The sequence below is a fragment of the Melozone crissalis genome, unplaced genomic scaffold (assembly GCF_028551555.1).
Source record: "Melozone crissalis strain CALT ecotype California unplaced genomic scaffold, PUWL_Pcris_2 ptg000026l_1, whole genome shotgun sequence".
NCBI classification, from domain to species: domain Eukaryota; kingdom Metazoa; phylum Chordata; class Aves; order Passeriformes; family Passerellidae; genus Melozone; species Melozone crissalis.
In genome coordinates, this window is record NW_026535804.1 from 11,162,820 (window position 1) to 11,181,202 (window position 18,383).

Consider the following 18,383-nt stretch of genomic DNA (forward strand, 5'->3'; position numbering starts at 1 on the left):
GCTGCTAGAGAGATGTACAGTGCTGCTGAATAAATATCTCCTTATCCTGTTTTCTTCTTGCTTTAATGTCTTTGTGCCAGCACAACAGAGAAGGTCACAGGCAATTAATTTAAACCAGGTGGGAAAAATAACTCTTAAAAATCTTTCTGTGCAGGGAGACATCTGATAGTGTTCCAGTTAAATGTGCTTTTATTTTAAATTTACGCGAGCTGTGTGCAGCCTTTGCAATGCCTCTTTTTGGGGGGTTGCTTTGGAGGAAAGTGTTGCAAATAATGTTTGTTCAGTGCTGTAAGCGAGCCAGAGTCGAATTTGGAGGCAGATTATCTTCCCTGGACTTTGGTGCTGGTGTTCCAGCCTGTTTGCATGCAGAATGGAAACAGCCTGTACCTAATGCACATCAGCGTGGTGATGATTCCCTCAGCATTTGCAAACCTAATGCAGGCAGAGGGATTTGGGACGTGGCAGCACTGCTCCTGCTAGGGATGCTGGACAGGGTGAGCAGGGAAGGGCAAATCAATAAATTAGCTTTGAGGGACTGAAAATTGCTCTTTAGCATGACTAATCTGCTATTTAGTGGCTTTTTTTTTTGGGGGGGGGGTGGTTTAAGTAGATTTTAAGTAAATGGAGAAAGTATTCAGCAATTCAGCCGAATTCAATTTTATCATTGAACAAATGATAAAATGATAAATTTTATGATTTATTCAATGATGGAATAATTCCATGATTGTGTGCCCCGTGGGGAACGCTCCCAAGTGCCACAATTCAGGCACCAGGAGGGGAAAAATCTCCCTCTAAATCAGGGGTGAGGGCTCACAGGAGCACCCCTGAGCTCAGCACCAATAGCAGGGTTGTGTTGGTGCTTTCTCCTCCTGAGAGCTGGGATTGCCCAACCCCAGGCAAAGGCACTCCAGGCTGCAGGAATGGCATGTGACAGCTCCCACTGCAACCCAGCGAGAGGAAGAGAAGTTCCTTCACTGCGTTTATTGTTTAAAAATAAAAGGAAAAAAAAAAAAAAAAACCAAAAAAAAAGGAAAAAGTTTATTGCAAATCTCAGTGTTTTTTAAAGAGTATTTCCAGAGTCCGCTTAGTTACAAACAAATCAGTAAATCCTGCTTGTGCTGTGCCCTCACACACACACACTCACCACTCGCTCCCCTGCTCGTGACAGGAACAGACACGGACTGTGAGGTCAGTGACAAACGGAGCGTTTGATCGGGATTGGAAACTTGGTGATTCAAATTAAAAAAAAAGAGAGAGAGAGAAAAAAAATAAAAACCCCAAACTAAATACAGTAGAACCTCGCAAATCTGCAGAACAGGGAGCTTCCACACACACGCAAAACCTGCAGGCCTTAATTCCACTTCCAAGCAGTTGTAATAGCAAAGTGCTGTAGTGAGGTCTCATTTCACAAAGACTTCAACAACCTGACGAGGATAGGCTACAGAACATTTACCAAAACGCTTGAAGTATCATAAATTAACAATAAATTAAAGGTACATCGTAATGCAACGTGGCTATTTGTTCACTGATCAGCGACTCACACAACTCTGGTTCTCTGTAGGGATCTTCCAGTCCTGGGTGCAACACAGCGAGGTTCTGCTGGCCGTGATAAAGTGCTGAGGCAGAGGAAGGACACGAGACCGCAGGTCCCGGGCAGTGAGGATGAATTGCTCCAGCCACTTGGTTGCAAGAGTGCCTGTTGCTTTTTTTTTTTTAAATTATTATTATTTTTCCTTCTTTTTTCTTCTTTTTTTTTTTTTTTTAGTTTTTAAAATTTTTCTTCTTTTTTTTTTTTTTTTTGGACATCTAAGACAGAAAAAAAACAAACCAAGCACCTTCCCAAAAAAGAGGTTGTTCTTTTTTTTTTTTTTTTCTTTTTTCTTGTACAGATTGTCCCACATTTCTATGGCTGGTAAAACACAAGACAGGTCAGTGTAGCAGTTAATGGATGATGCCACTTCCACTTAAGTACACAGAAATGGCGGTTTGGGGTTGATTTTTTCCCCCCCCAAACCAGAACAGACTTGTTTGATTTGTCCCCCTGAGTTGCCTAGAGGCGAGAAGATGCATATAGGTGGGGTAAGCAAGCTCGTGTCACCGTGAGCAGGAATCTCTCCCGTTCATAATGAACAGCTCCAGCGCTGCCTTTCATCCTCCCCTTCGTGCACAGGCTCCGCTTCACTTCTCACTGGGGTCAGCAGCAAAAATATAAAAGCCCCTTTGGCTGACGTGAGGGCAGAGCTGGGGAGGGGGTGCAGCTCAGCCCGGCCCCCCCAGCATCCCGAGGGGGCAGAACTGGGGGGCACAGACTGGGGAAGGGTCTGGGGCTGCAGCAGAGATCCCCTCGTGCACTCTGAGCCAAGGTTGGGGTACATTAAGACATCCTGGGCCAAATCCTCCCTGTGGGGTGGGCTGGTTCCAGCTGAGCCTTTGCCGTGGAAAACGATGCTGGACCTGTAATTCTTTTTGTTTGTTTTGTTTTGTTTTTTTTCCTTTTAAAATAACTGGGTTACTTAAGACTTACCTATTAAAAACAGCTACACTTTATGCTGTAAGAGTAATTTTCCCAACAATTTCACAAGCAATACAAGATAGGCATTGGAGAGGTTGATGTAAAGACAGCTTTCCGTTATGCAGAAGATCATTTTTCCTCTCCAGTTATTTAAGCTAAACTCCTTTTAACAATCTCAGAATAAATTAATAAATACTAGTTAAATTAGAAACAGTACATCAGGTCTGACTATCAACAGAAAACAGTTCTAAGGATCCCAGTTGGGAGAAGAAAAATGATCTTACGAAATATGTGCAGTAATAACTGGCCATAAAGACACACGGAGCCTTGGATTTCCCAGCATTATGTGACATTCAAGTTAAGATCATTAGCAATGGTCTCTAATTGTCAGCTATCTAGCCTGGCCTCCTCCTCCTCCTCCTCCAAGCTAAAAGGTGAGTCTGTGTCCCTCCAGAAGAAGATTCAGTTGGCTACTGGTGGTGTATGAGATGCTCCAGTTCATATCATCGGGTCTGTGTGGAATTTGTGGTAGGGGATGGGTGACAGTCAGAGGCCGAGCTGCTTCTGCTGTTGCTGTTGTCAGTATTTATGGATCAGTTGGACCTTTACCTATGCTTGTTATCAGGAAAGCAAGTGTGCATCACATCTTCATGCTAGACAGAAGTTATTCTTATGTGGCTATCCGTATTTTCTATGGAGCTTTCCATTGTTGGTTAAAAAAAATTCTGTCTAATATTTAAAAAAAAAAATAAATTGTTGGTAGCAACTGTTCACATTTAAAATTTCACATTCCCTTTAGAATGGAGTTTTAAAACGTGGAGCAGAGCTGACATTTCCCCCAGCCTTACACTGAGTGCATTAGATGGAGAAGGAACAGGGTTTTTTATACCACGCTGTCAGAGCCTTTTCCTGAATTTTCTGCTTTTCCAATATCCATATCTATAAAGTCATCTGGCAGTTCTGGTGGTGGCCCTGCCGTGCTCTCCTCCACCTGCTGCTGCTGCTGCTGCTGCTGGTGGTGGTGGTGGCAGAGCCCAGTCTTGCACGGCCTCACCAGGGCCAGGAACACGGCCCCCAGGACCATGCCAGCAGCACAGGAGTAGAAGGCTGAGCTGTAGTTCTTTGTCGTATCCACTAAGACACCTGGAAAATAAACATTTACAGCAGTCAGCCACAGCCCACTCCCCCCCCGCCATGCCCTCCTGTAGGGCTTTAATCTGCATTTTATCTGCGGCCAAAACTCGGTGACAATCGGATGCCATGTTAAAAAAGCAAACCCCATTGTGTTCTGGGGTACACAGTGTCACCTCCAGCGTTCCCCTGGGCACTGCAGGGATGCTGAGCCTGAGATGCAGCAGGCATCTGTTTGTTCTGCCAGCCCTCACCTTCCTGCAGCGCGTGGCACAGGCACAGCGAGAGGGATTCGCCTCTGCTGGTGCCTGAAGTGGTGCCAGCTCTGGGTTTCTGACAGGATCAGGGGAGCACTGCAGTATTTCCCTTCCCTCTGAGGTTCCTCAGCGCCTCAACCGTGGGACTCTGCAGAGCTGCATTGCAGTCTCTGGCTCTGGGAGACTCCCAGTAGTGGTTGCAGGGCTGTGATTAGTGCTGCCAGAACACCTTCTAGGCAGAGATCAGCACCCACAGCTGTCTAACATCTCCAAAACAAAACCAAGACCAAAGTTTGTGTTACCTGCGAGGGGTGGTCCAGCCAACCCAGCTAAGCTTTGAATGAAGACATAGACTCCAGCTGCAGAGGACATCCTCTCAATGCCAACCACGTCGTCTTCAGCCAGGAGGGGAATATGTGTGCCCGCCACCGTGCCGAGCATGAACCCAAAATAAACGCTACATATCATCAAGCCCCAGAATCCAGAGGCAAAAGGGAAGGCAACCAAGGCTACAGACAGCAGGATGACGCAGATGAGCTCGATGTAGATCTTGCGGATGGGCTTCTTGTTGAGGATCCAGCCTGCAAAAATCCTGCCGAAGACCTCGGCGATGGCCATGGCCGACAGGATGTAGGCAGAGTGGTCCTTGCCGATGCCCAGGCTGCGGCTCAGGGGGATGATGTAGAGGGAGGGAGCGAAGAAGCCCAGGGTTGCAAACAGGCCAAAGAATGCATAACAGATAAAGCTATAGTCTCTCATCACAGAGAAGTCCAGTAGTTTGGTTTTTGGTGCTGGAGGGGTGCTGCTATTGTCAACGGGGTTCTGTCCGTGTTGCTTTGGTTCTTCACTTTTCGGCTCTGCTTTGGTTTTTCCAGGCACATTGCTGGGTGAGGTAGTTATATCGACTCCTGAGTCTATGGACTCGATTGAGGTGCATGTTTGTTCGTTTTCAAGCATGTACTTTGTCTCTGTGGACTCCTCTGGAGGCTGTGCTTTCACTTCTTCCTGCTCTCTGATGACGATGGGGCGCAGCAGCGAGCCGCAGGCGGTGATGCCCAGCTGCAGCACCCCGACAGAAAGCATGCTGTACCTCCAGCCAATCTGCTCCTTCAGGGCCGTGATTGCTGGGGGAAGAGGAGAAGTGTAACTGGGAAAGCCTGTAGTCACACCAAGGAATTGAATTTACAGCCAGGGAAGGGAGTGGAGATTCTGCACTGGAGGGTTCTGGCTGCCTCTCAGAAAGGCTGAGTAGGGGTCCCTCCACCCTGGGGTCTGGCACCCAAATTCCTCCCCTCTGCTGCAGCAGACAGAAGCGAAAAGCTGTGGCTTTTACCACCTGCTAGCAGATGCCACTCTCTAGAAAACCTTTTTTGAGGTCTCAGCAGGTCTGGGGACAAAGGGGTGTTGTTTCCTGTGAAGAGGGCAAACTCAGTGCTTAAGTGCCCTTCCTCAGCTGCCCCCATCCTGAAACCAGCCAGCAGAGGAAGTCTCTCAGCTCTGCTCAAAGGTGCACGTCACTGCCTAATTACCAGCCCTCCTTTGCACCCAAAGCAGCTTTGCAGTGAGGATTAGCCCAGAGCACACGAGCACAGCACACCACATAAACCTCCACGGGCAGAGGTGACAGGGCTGTGACGCCTGGGCACAGCTCCCCAAAAGGCTGCAGCTCTTTGGCAGCCCGTGCTGAGCACAAGCCCAGTAACCTTTAGGAGCAGTTCTGGGCACTGTGTGTTTTAAATAGCTGAAGTTTCTCGGGCTTATTTTTAGCCCTGCCAGATCTATATAGGGAGGCTGGCGGGCTGCGTATCAGCCAGGCATGTCCTGCACTGGCACATGGCACCGGGGGGGCTCAGGGAGTGTCACACACGTCCCTGGCACTGCTGTCACTCTGTCTGCTACAGGCATGTGAGCAACCACTTGTGGGCACTGAGTTGGCCTCTGGCTGTTTGCTTGGGGAAAGGATTTGTGCTTTTGGCCCTCCCAGCACGTGGGCACCGTACCTGGTGCGAAGGAGAAGACGGCGAAACATTCCCCTGTGGATGCCACCGCTGTGACCAGCGAGCGCCTTTTGTCAAAATACTGTGATAAAATGGTGACAGTCGGGAGGAAGGAGAGGCAGTATCCCAGGCCTGTGAATAAATGCCAAAAATTGCCATAACAACAAGTAAAGGAGGGGGAAACACCGATGCAAGAACACGTTAAGTCGGCTTTCCCGGCGGTCATTACAGAATCATTTCGGCCAACTCAGCAAGTCACCCTGGAAGAAAATCATTGGGGAAACCAGAATGTTATTTTTTTGTAATTTGGAAGGGGGAAAAGAAAAGAAGAAAAAAAGAAAAAAGGAGAGTAAAAACCCAAACCAAGAGACCCAGCCTCCCAAACCTGCTAGATAATGCAAATGGACCTCCAGTGGGGTCCACTTTGAGGACCTCATTATGCTTAAAGTATTTGAGCCTGTAGCAACTGTTCCCCTAAGCAAGGCAAGCTCCTGGCCATGGACATCAACAGAACACCCAGGGCAGGCTGGAGAGGGGGAAAAGCATCAGGAGAAGAAACCAGAGACAGAGGCAGCGTTAGAGGATTTGATCCCGGGTGCAGCTTTGCCCTTCTCTGAGCTTTGCTCAGCTCACCAGAAGCCACCGGTGCCGCTGCACGAGCTCAGGGCCGAGCCCAGGGCGGTGCCCGGGGTGGCACAGGCACAAAGCCGAGCCTGGGGCCCATCCTCGCTGCGGGATCGGCTCAGGAGGGGCAGCAGCACGGGGGACAGGAGGGTGGCTCACCGGAGACGATGCCGATGGTGACGTACATGTGCACCACGCTGCGGGCGAAGGACGCGATGACCATGCCAGCGCTGACCAGCAGCCCCCCGGCCATCACCACCAGCCGGTGGCCGAAGCGGTTGCTCAGGACCGTCGACAGAGGAGCTGCAGAGGGAGAGCGACGTGGTCAGCACCCACCTCAGCAACTTCACAGCCACCACCTCCTGCAGAGCTCTCCTCATGCTCCTGCCTGGGTTCCCTGAGGTGCCACCTCCCTGCATGGCACAGCATCACCCTGGAGCCACCCTCAGGGCACAGCTCACAGCATTTAGGACATGCTAAAAATCACCAGAACACACGCGGCAGCCTGGGACAAATCTCCAGCCACATGCCTGGTACCACTGAATTTTACCAAGGCTCAAGTTACTTTGAGTTTGGTTTGAAAACTCTGGGTTTTGCCCCTTGCTGGCAGCCTGGGACAAATCTCCAGCCACATGCCCACTGGATTTCAGCAAGACTCAAGTTATTTCTAATCCTTTTCACTGCAGAGTTTTGTTTGAACACTCTGGGTGTTGCCCCTTGCTGGTGGGACCTGAACAACTGGGTCAGGCTCAGTGACATGGACCATGTCCCTGCACCACCCACAGACTCAAAGGGCTCAAAGGGACTGCCAGGCTGAGACAGACATTCCTTGGCATTTGAGGAGCAGCCTCTGAGCTTTATGGCTGTGATTTAATTTATAATGGAGCCATTAGAGGCACAAAAGTCACAGGTGCCAGGTCCTTGCGTGCTGAGTCAGCAGCAGGGCTGCCCCTTGCACCCGGACCGAGCGCCCGCTCCTCTTACCTGTGAAGGTCTGTACAAACACACAGATGGATATTATCCAGGATATCCTGCTGTTGGTTTCGTCAAAGCTGTCCATCAGGTCGTTGAAGAAGACTCCAAAGGATTTTATGATGCCGTATGTCAGGGCTTCCACAACAAAGAACGCAAAGGCGACCGTCCAGCCCCATCCTCCGTCAGGCACTTTAGTATAAACGTTTGCAGAGGTGCACGGCATCTTTACAGCTTTGACCGTCATTTTGGATCTGGGAAAAGAGGGGACAGGCAGCCAGGCATCAGTTGAAGCTGAATTTTGCTGGGAGAGGCACAGCCTGAGAGCTGTAGCACCCTAAGGCACCGCGAGCTGGACCAAGTGTGGGAGCTGGGCTGGTGTTTCTGCCTCTGTCCCTCCTTGCTGCTGCTGCCCTGTGAGCCCAGCACCAGAAACTCCCAGCTCAGCACCCGGGCTGGCTGTTCCCAGCAGCCAAGCCCGGGAGCTGGGAGCTGTCATCTGCCTGTGGTGCACGGGGGCGGATGGATGCAGTTCGTGAAAGATCCACCGCGGGCTGCTGGAGCCGCAGGAGCCCCGGGCACCCATCGTCCCCAGCCTGGCTGGCCCCAAAACTGCAGCACAGGGCTGCCCACACCTCAAAATGGGGAGTGGGGACACCCCCGCTATCACCAGCTCCCCTGCAGTCCTTGGCACCACTGCCACCCCGCTGGACGGGATCACCCCGTAAGATATGGGGTGTCCTCAGCCTTGCCCCGTGTCAGCCGGGGCTGTGGGTCCCACATGGAGCTGCCCACGGAACCCCAGCACTGCACGGGGGGACAGCACCAGTGTCACACACCGGGGGAGGACACTGTGCTGGGGTCACCGCCACAGCCACACAATGGGGACAATGTCAGGGTTACAGTCCTGGGCTCACTGCCACACCTGCAGAGGGTCCCCCTGTGCTGGGGCCAGCATCACACCTGGGCAGGGGGACAAGGGCCAGGTCACTGCCACACCTGCGTGGGGGGAGCATGGAGCCGAGGCCACTGCAGCACCACACCTGGGCAGGGGGACAAGTGCCCCGGCACAGGGGGACAGTGACAGAATCACCTGCAGTGGAGGGGTCGGTCCTGGCTCACTGCCACACCTGCAGGGGGGTCTGCTGTGCCACGGTCACCACCACACCTGTGCAGGGGACAGTGCCGGGGGTCACTGCCACACCTGTACAGGGGACAGTGCTGGGGTCACTGCCAAACCTGTGCGGGGGGATCACTGCCGCACTTGTAAAGGGGACAGTGCCGGGGATCATTGCCACACCTGTAAAGGGCACAGTGCCGGGGTCACCGCCACACCTGTACCGGGGACAGTGCCGGGGGTCACTGCCAAACCTGTGCGGGGATCACTGCCGCACCTGTACAGGGCACAGTGCCGGGGTCACCGCCTCACGCGCGCTGCGGGGGGACAGCGCCGGGGTCACGGCCCCACCCGCGTGGCGGTGCCGGTGCCGGTGCCGGAGCCAGCCCCGTGGGACACAGCGCGCCCAGCCCCGCTCGCTCCCGGCCGTGCACGGAGCGGTGCCCGCGGCGGCCGCCCCGTCCCGCCCGGACCTGCGGCTCCCCCCGCGCCGCCGCCGTGCCCGGCAGCCACCGGCATTTCCCTCCTCCATTTTAGACTCGGCTCCTCGGCCCCGCGCTCCGAGCCCACCGCGGAACTTGGCCCGGCGCAGCAGGCGAGTGAGTGCACGGGAGCCCGGCCGGGCTGCGAGCCCGCGCCGGGGGTCCCCGAGCGGGGCAGGGGGGGTCCCCAAACCCCGCAGCCCCCCGTGCGGTGCCGCACGGCTCCCGGGGGATCCGCTCCGCTCCGCCGGGGATGGATGGAGCGAGGCGGGGGCTCCGCATCCCTCCCTGCGCTGCCGCCCGCGCCCGGCTCTGCCGCAGCCGCGCAGGGCGAGGGGCGCGGGCGGGACCCCCGAACTTTGCGGGAAGTGCCGGGAGACCCCCCGAGAGATTTCCACCAATTCCTGTGTCACTGCAAGGGGAGAAAAAAGCAGATCGGGAGGAAGCACGCTTAGGGAGCAGAAAAAAAAAAAATAATGATAAGGGAAGGAAAAACAACCCAGCGAAACCGCAAACCTGGGCGTGTGTTTTGTACATTTAAAGATTAAAAGAAATAATGGTGGTCGGGGGAAAAATTGAAAATGAAGAAGCCGGAGCGCAGGGGCCCGGCGTGGCCCCCCCTTCCCTGCATCACTTTCCCAACATTTCAGCCCTGATTCCTGCATCGCCGGGGCCGCGGGCTAAAAATACAGGGATGCGGGCGAGGGGAGGTGGGGAAGGAAAACGCTGGAAAAAACGAAAAAATAACGTTAAAAAGCGCCCCAAAAGACGGGGAAAAAAAATTTAAAAGAAGGGAAACAAAGCCCTCCCCCACCCAGCTCCCCCGGAATGGCCGGGCGGGAGCCCCACTCACCCGGTGCTGCGGCGGGGTCAGGGGCTGCCCATGGCCCGGGAGGGCGAGCGGGCGACCCTCGGCGAGGAGGCGGCCCCGCTGCCCGCCGGCCTCCGGCCGCTGCTGCTCCCGCTGCCCGCGGCGGCGGCTGCTGCTGCTCGGTGCTCGCTCGCAGCCCTTTTATACCGGCTGGAGCCGGTCTCCGCCGGCGGCTCCGCAGCGCCCATGTGCGCGGCGCCGGGCCCGGCTCGCCCAGCGGCGGCACCGCGTGTGCGGGAGGGGCGGTGCAGGGGCGGCCCCGCGGGGTCCCGAGCATCCCCGGCAGCACCGCAAGCACCGCAGCCCCAGGCCCGCACCTGCCCCGCAGCCCCCACAGCCCCCGGCCCGCACCTGCCCCGCACGGGGCGCTCCGGCAGGTGCGGGGTCCGGGGTATTCCCGGGTGCGGGGTCTGGAGCACCCCCAGGGTGCGGGGGCTGGAACATCCCCAGGTGCGGGTCCAGGGTATTCCCGGGGTCCGGTGCATCCCCCGTGTGCGGGGTCTCGAGCACCCCCAGGGTGCGGGGTCTGGAGCATCCCCGCAATTCGGGGTCCGGGATATTCCTGCGGTGCGGGGTCCGGAGCACCCCCGGGTGCGGGATGAGGGGTCTGGAGCATCCCCGCAATGCGGGGTCCGCATCATCCCCGCAATTCGGGGTCCGGAGCATCCCCCGAGTGTGGGGTCTGGAGCATCCCCAGGGTCCAGAGCATCCCCACTATGCGGGGTCCACATCATCCCCACGATTCAGGGTCCGGAGCATCCCCGGGTGTGGGGTCCGGAGCATCCCCACAATTCAGGGTATGGAACATCCCCAGGGTGTGAGGTCTGGAGCATCCCCGGGGTGCGCAGTCCGAGGTCCCGAGCATCCCCAGGGTCTGGGGTCTGGAGTATTCCTGGGGTCCGGAACATCCCCACGATTCGGAATCCGCATCATCCCCGCAATTCGGGGTCCACAGCATCCCCAGGTGTGGGTGGGATGCAGGGAGCACATACCGGAGCCCCCCAACCCCCCGGTGTTTCTGTCCCCTCCGAGGTTTGGGTGCTGCCCATCTTTTCCCTAACGGGGAAATATACCCCTTGTTTGTAATTTCCAGACCAAAACATCTCCTTTAGTTGTGTTTCTAGGGAAAAACATTGTATTTTTAGGGGAAGCCACTTCCTTTAGTTGCATCTTTAGGGAAAACCTCCTTTCCTTTAGGGAAAATCTCATTTTGTTGCAATTTTAGGGGAAAAACATCTCCTTTGGTTGCGTTTTTAGGGCAAACATTTTCCTTGCTTGGATTTTTAGGGGGAACCATCTCTCGTGGTTCTATTTTTAGGGGAAAACATCTCCTTCAGTTGTCTTTTTTTTTATTTAGTGAAAAACCCATCCCTTAGTTGTATTTTTATGGAATACATTTCCTTTACTTGCGTTCCCAGGGAAAAACATCTCCCTCAGTTAAATTTTTAGGTGGAGATATCTCTGTCAGTTGCATTTTTGGGGAAACATCTCCCTTGCCTATATTTGTTTTGGGAAATCATCTCCTTTAGCTGGACTTTTAAGGGCTTTTAGGGAAAAACATGCTCTTTTGTTGCATTTTAGGGAAAAACATCTCATTTAGTTGCATTTTTTTAGGGAAAAACATGTCCCTTGGTTGAGTCATAAGGGGAAAACATTTCCATGGGTTGCATTTCCTAGGGAAAACCAGCTCCTTAGTTGGATTTTTAAGGGAAAACGTGTCCTTTATGCAGGATGCTTAAAAAGCAGGGATTTGTGAGTCAAGCAGAGCAGGAGAGACAAACTCACCACTTACAGGCATGGGGAGGGAGGGAACAGGGGTTCTGTCATCCTAAAATCACAGAACATCCTGAGCTGGAAGGGATCATTGAGTCCAACCCCTGGCTGTGCACAGACACCCCAAAAATCCCACATTGTCCTTGAGAGTGTTGTCCAAGCTCTCATGGAGCTCTGGCAGCCTCAGAGCTGCTGCTGTTCCTGCTTTCTGTGCGCTGGGCACTGATGGATTTGGGCTGCCAGGAGGATTTGGAGCCTTGCACCTTTCCTTGTGACTTGTGGGCCACTGGGTTCTGCCTCCCGTGCTGGCCCAGGAGCCCACCACAGAGTGCTGGGTTAATGTGGAACCTCCTGATCTGGTTCTGATCCTGATCCTTTTTCCTGATCCTGGAAAAAGCAGCCAGGTTCAAATGTCCCTGCACTGCAAGCGCTGCTGTGTTTGGCTTGGCCACAGCCCCTTCTGCTGCTTTTCCCAATGGGATTGCTGGTGGGACAACACAGCCAAGGGCAGCAGGTAGCTGGGGCAAAATTCTCCAGATTATCCAGATTGCCCAAAATGAGGCAAATTGTTGCCTTTTTTTTTTTTTTTTTTTTTTTTTTTTTTTGGAAAGCTGCTGCTGGTTTCTCTTGGCAATGCTGGCCCAACCGCAAGTGCTGGTGCTCTCAGGGAGGTTTCAGCACTCCCCTCCTCATAGTCCCCTCCTGAACAAGCTGAAATCCATCAGAAATCCATCAGAAATCCACCAGAAATCCACCAGAAATCCATCAGAAATCTGGATCCTCAGCCATGGGAGGACCCTATGTGTCCTTGAGAGCCATGGGAAGCCCCTTTCTCTGAGGGAGCCTTTGGGATGGGTGTCGTTTACCCATGCCCTGCCTTTCAGGGGTGCAGATAAAGGGTGACCACCCTTTATCTGGTCCTGCAGAGCCAAAATCCCGTTATCCAAGCTTTTCCCTGGGAATGGGGCACCTTCCCCCGTGCTGAAATTCTTCCTGGTAACACAGTGCAAGTGCTTGTGGGACAACAAAAGAGGTTTGTGCCTCCAGGGGAGAAATAAGAATGCAAATATCTCTGGCATGAAAAACCCCAGAGCGATTTGCTCCTCGGTATTTCTTGTCAGTGCTCTGCATCTGTTCTCTGCCTCACCTTCCCAATCCTTCCCTTTGGGCTCTCCAAGAGCAATAAGGCTCCGGGGAGCCGAGGGGGCTGCAGGGGCCCTGTGGGGGGACAGGGATGGTGGCTGCAGCCTCTCCAGCCCCACTGTAGAACCCTTTTTCCCCCATATTTTTTGGGGTAATTTCCCAAATTTCCCAATTTGCTGCTCGGCTTGGTTTGCATCCTGTTCCCTGGCACATCCACCATGGGTCAGTCCCGTGCCTGGCAGTGCTTGCTGCAGGACCTCCATCATCCCAGCAACTCCAGCAGCAGGGCTGGGGTAAAACCCTTTTTCCCCCATATTTTTGGGGGAATTTCCCAATTTGCTGCTTGCCTTGGCTGGAATCCTTTTCATCCTGGGTCCATCCCGTGCCTGGCAGCGCTCACTGCAGGACGTGTCTCTCCATCATCCCAGCAGCTCCAGCAGCAGGGCTGGGGGCTGGACAGGGATGGTGGCTACAGCCTCTCCAGCCCCACTGTAAAACCCTTTTTTCCCCCATATTTTTTGGGATTTTCCCTACTGCTGGCTTGGCTGGGATCCTTTTCCATCCCGGGTCAGTCCCGTGCCTGGCAGTGCTCGCTGCAGGACATGTCTCTCCATCATCCCAACAACTCCAGCAGCAGGGCTGGGGTAAAACCCTTTTCCCCCCATATTTTTGGGGTAATATCCCAAATTTCCCAATTTGCTGCTTGGCTTGGCTGGGATCTTTTTCCCTGGCACATCCACCGTGGGTCCATCCCGTGCCTGGCAGCGATCACAGTGGGACGTGTCTCTCCATCATCCCAACAGCTCCAGCAGGGCTGGGGGCTCTGTAACCCACAGGGATGGTGGCTACAGCCTCTCCAGCCCCACTATAAAACCCTTTTTCCCCATATTTTTTGGGGAATTTCCCAATTTGCTGCTTGGCTTGGCTGGGATCCTTTTCCATCTCGGGTCAGTCCCGTGCCTGGCAGCGCTCACTGCAGGACGTGTCTCTCCATCATCCCAGCAGCTCCAGCAGCAGGGCTGGGGGCTCTGTAACCCACAGGGAAGCAGAGCGGAGTGCTGGCTGAGGGCATAAATGAGATAAATGAGCCAGGAGCTGGGAAGGAGGGCGGGCTGGGCAGAGAGGGGAGCGCGGGCCCCTGGCTGGGTGGCTCCGGCACTTCCAGCTCATTTATTCTGCCGGGGTTTGCCCAGCCCTGCTCGGCATGTGAAATGTTTTCTCTGAAAGACCCAGCAGTGAGATGGGTGAAAAACATTCTCCTGTCCCAGGAGCTGGCAGAAATCCTGGTAAATCTGCAGAAGTATGTTTTTGTCGGTGCTGCTTGTTCTGTGAGGAGAACTAGTGTAAACTATGCCAGCAGAAAACCTTTTTTCCTGGAATGAAGTCCTGACTGTGTTCAGAGCATTGTCAGCACGCTTGTGCTGGGAATGGAGCTCTGCTGGTAAACATGCCAGCACCAGGGAGGCCCAAGGGGGCAGACACAGAGCTCCTGCCCCATGGTCAGACTCCTCACCAGGTACTCCTGCCCTTCTCTGCTCAAATCAAAATCTCTGGGATCCTAAATTGCAAAAAAAAAAAAAAAAAAAAAAAAATCATAGATTTGTTTTTCTGCCCCCTGAAAGCCTGTCTGCCCTGCCATCCATCCCCCCCAGTGGGGTCAGCACCATGGGGAGGTGTCCCCATCCCACATCACTCAGCACAGCTGAGCCATCACTCCTGCTTGCCTGCCTCAGTTTCCCTGGCCCCTGCTGGCACAAGGGGTGACACTGGGAGCTCCTGGGTAACAGCAGAAATTCAGTTTGAATTTCTCATCCTTTGCTGTGTCCTTTTCTCCCTGCTCCTCGTGGTCGGGATGGGGGGTCCTGCTGGGACTTTGGGCAGGACCACTGGGTGGGTTTGGGCTGGAGATCAGAGCTGGGACCCCCAGAGTGGGTTGTGAGCCCCAGGGGGTGGCTCAGCACAGCTGGGTGTGCTTCAAAGGGCCGCAGGTTTTTCTGGGCTCCAGCCACTGCTTTGCTCTCCAGGCAGGTGTGAAGATGTGAAAGAATGTGAAAAATGCGAAAACGATCACGCTGGCCCCAAGATTTGTAAACTTTCTGGTTAATGTGTAATAAATAACACGACAGATAATGCCAGCACAGTGAGGGTGACCCCTCTGTGGTGCCACTGCCAGGGGTGACATCCCAGAGAGGCATCTACACAGGGACCAGTCCTGCTTGGAGAGGCTTTGGGTGCTTTTCTAAACTGGTTTATCTGGTTTTGATTCTCCAGGCTGCTGTGAGCTGCGTGCCTGGCTTGCAGAAGGCAGGTTCTTTGTTTGTTCAGGGCTGCCCTGGTCCAAGGTGCGTGCTGTGCCGCTCACCAGGTGTGCCACGTCCAGCTGCCAACCCCGCTCATCCCCAAGCCAGCGATCCCTCCCTGCCCCTCCTGCAGCTGCAGCCACCCGGGCAGCGTTTCCTGCTTGGCACAGGTGCCACGGCGCTCCTGCCAGCCTGGGGAATCTCTCCTGAGTCATTCTGCTTTTTGCAGAAAGAGCTGAAAGTCAATGGGGATAGCTCTGCGTGGGTCTGGCTGCGGAGGGGGTGCAGGTCCTGGTGCAGGGGGGATCCCAGGGGGCTCCCACCCTGCACAGCCTGAACCAGGAATCTGAGCTGGAAAGGGTCAGGGAGGGCTCAGAGCTGATGCCAGGGATGGCCTCACACTCATGGATGTGGTCTGGATGTGGGCATCCCACAGGCTGTGTTCTGCCTCGCCTTCAAACAGCTCTGGGCATCAGGGATCAGCAGGTTTTGTTTGATGCTAATGCATGAATTTGAGCCCTGAAAGACTTTCCCTGTAATTTAGGGAGGAGAGAGTGTCCTTTGAAAATGGTTTGGGTTGTTTTTGTTAGCTGTGTCATCCTGGCATCCCTGCCCAGAGTCAACGGAAGGGACGGGGGTTTGTGGGTTCGGCTGCTTTGAGGTGGGCTGGGGTTTCTGTGGGGCTGCAGGTGCAGCTGGGGGAGCCTGGGGCACTCTGGGGGTGCAGAGCAGCCCCTCAGGAGCTGGGTCTGGGTTTGGGAAGGGTGTTTGGAGAGGCTGGGACTTGGCACAGAGAGCAGCTCAGCCTGGGAGAGGCTGGGAGCTGCTGGGTGCCAGTGGAGGTGCCGGAGGGCAGGATTAGCTGGTGTGTCTTCCCAGAAAGCTGAACACCACCTGCCTGAGGAGATCAGCCCAATTCTGGGGCTTTGTTTTTTCCCAAACCTCATATCTGGCACAGGGTGATTGATATCCCGCTCTGTTGTGGAGAGAACCAGACAGGGAACTGGGATGGGGCTGGGATGGGGCTGGAATAGGGTTGGGAAGGGATGGGATGGGGCAGGGATGGGAATGGGACGGGGCTGGGATGGGATTGAGATGGGGCTGGAATAGGGCTGGGATGGGGCTGGGATGGGGCTGGGATGGGGCTGGGAAGGGGCTGGGATGGGATGGGATGGGATGGGATGGGATGGGATGGGATGGGGATGGAATGGGATGGGATGATGTTGGGATGGGGATGGGATGGGATGGGGATGGAATGGGATGGGATGAGGTTGGGATGGGGCTGGGATGGGCTGAGGCCTCCCTGCCCACTGTGAGGTTGGTGACTCAGCTCTGTGCTGTCCCTGGCCCAGCTGGGCTCAGCCCTGGGCAGGGGGTGTGGGACCCAAGCAGAGCTGCTGCTCCTTTCAAGTCCCATGAGGAAATCCAAGGAAATTGCAAAGGAATTTTTGTTTTGGAAGTGAAGGCAGCTTGGCTGCCATCAAACATGTCCAGACACCTACTCTGGGTTGTTGGAGCTGTGGGGATGCAGAGGGTGCAGAACAGGAGCTGAGCTCGTGGGCTTTGTTAGGGCAGGGCTGAGCAGGGTTTCCCAGAGCTGAGCCCCCTCCCACAGCTCAGCCCCACATCCCACCCCCATTAGCTGTGCACTGAGAGCCTCCAGCCTCCATAAATTATCACTCTGGGCTATGAATTATGAATGGAGCCACATCTCTGATCACTGCACTGCTCTGCTGACAGCCCAGGAGCTGCTGATCCAAGTGACAGCCCAAAGCTTTTAAAGATGTGAACAGCAAAACCTGGGAATAATTCCCTTTGCAAGCTACAAACAGCTTGGCCTACAGATGGGGCTCATCCTATTCCCTCTCCTGCCTCCTCCTGTCCTGTTCTTCTCTTTTGTTTCCCAGTTTTGGCTTCCCTACTCTCCCTCTCTGTGATAATGGGTGTTGTCCTGCTTGGCCATCCCATGGGAGCTGCATCCCTCCTGCCACATCCCTGGTACCTCTGGGGACAGCTGGTCCTGGCCATCCCAGCCCAGCACAGACCCCACAGCCACTGCAGAGCTCCTGGTGCAGGACCCAGCAGGATTTTTGGCAGATCTCTGCAGCTCCTTTGGCCATAACTCTGTGTTCAAGACGTCGTATTCCGCATCTCCATCTGCTCCATGGAGCTCTGCCATTGCTCCTTGGAGGCTTTGTCCTTGAACCTTCCCATCTCTGGAGGCCAAATTCTGCCCTAAGCAGCTGGATGTGCTTAATTCACCCAAAAAAAGGGTGGGTTTTGCCCTCTGGGTCTGTATGGATTCCTGCCCTTCACCTCTGGGGCAGCTCCCTCCAGCAGCCGGGTTGTGCTTCTGCTCTGGCAGCTGTGGGGCAGAGGGAGCAGAACTAAATTCAGACAGTGAGCTTCAGATTCAGACACGTGCCAGCTGTCACAAACGAGGGCAGGGCCCTGTATGAACCCTTTGTGGGGCTGTAGCACTTGGGGGAAAGCTCTTGACAAGCAGGAGGGAGCAGGGGGTGGCAGGAGCAGGGGATGGCAGGAATGGGATGGCAGGAGCAGGGGATGGCAGGAATGGGATGGCAGGAGCAGGGGATGGCAGGAGCACAGGAAACCATCCCAGCCTGAGCAGTGGGTTTAGGGAAGGGGCACTCTGCATTCCCATCCTTTCCAGTTGAGCCATTGGGAACCAGGCAGCAGAACAACTTCAAAGGCAAAGTCTTGGTGTCTGGAGGAGCTGCTTTGCCCAGGTGTCTGGAGCTGTTTTGTCCTGGTCTCTGGAGGCTTTTTGCCCTGATCTCTGCAGAAGCTGCTTTGCCCTGGTCTCTGGAGGCTTTTTGCCCTGATCTCTGCAGAAGCTGCTCTGCCCCAGGCTGGGCTGCAGGAGCACTCACTCCCCTGTCCTGACTATTTCATTTCCCTTGCACAGGGGATGCTGTAAGCAGGTGAAGGATGGACTGACAGAGCCCCAGCAGGCCCCACCCAAGGCTGAGGGGCTCAGCCTGCAGGGAAGGAGCCAGTTTTGGACACAAACATCACTCAGGCTGCGGCGAGGGGAGAGGAGCTGCGAGGAGCTGCCGCGGATCGAACCCGCTCCTGGAGGGGAAAATACCGCTTCGGTTTGGTGTCTAATTAGATATTTACCAGGAAGGAAGGAAAGATATAAATAGGGTGACAGTGACTTCAAAGGGTGTTTTTTGACTT

At 54.6% G+C, this 18,383-nt stretch overlaps 1 protein-coding gene and 1 long non-coding RNA gene across 3 annotated transcripts; one reads left to right on the forward strand and one right to left on the reverse strand.

Moving 5' to 3' along the window:
- Nucleotides 1–1,907: 1,907 nt before the first annotated feature.
- Nucleotides 1,908–10,033, reverse strand: SLC16A6 (solute carrier family 16 member 6). Of its 2 annotated transcripts, XM_054278747.1 has the most exons (7): nucleotides 9,946–10,033; nucleotides 7,506–7,747; nucleotides 6,681–6,824; nucleotides 5,901–6,029; nucleotides 4,203–5,024; nucleotides 2,297–3,655; nucleotides 1,908–2,241 (listed from the first exon to the last, which is right to left on the reverse strand). In XM_054278747.1, the coding sequence occupies exons 2-6, from the start codon at nucleotides 7,738–7,740 to the stop codon at nucleotides 3,396–3,398; spliced, it is 1,590 nt and encodes a 529-aa protein (XP_054134722.1). In that variant the 5' UTR covers nucleotides 7,741–7,747; nucleotides 9,946–10,033; the 3' UTR covers nucleotides 1,908–2,241; nucleotides 2,297–3,395. The 2 variants fall into 2 exon arrangements, with proteins under 2 accessions (XP_054134722.1, XP_054134723.1); XM_054278748.1 differs by lacking the exons at nucleotides 7,506–7,747; nucleotides 9,946–10,033 and having other exon boundaries at nucleotides 5,901–6,157; nucleotides 6,681–6,738.
- Nucleotides 9,149–18,360, forward strand: LOC128938475 (uncharacterized). The gene is made up of 2 exons (XR_008483145.1): nucleotides 9,149–9,209; nucleotides 18,109–18,360. It is a non-coding gene; the product is annotated as an uncharacterized LOC128938475 (long non-coding RNA).
- The last annotated feature ends 23 nt before the right edge of the window (nucleotides 18,361–18,383 follow it).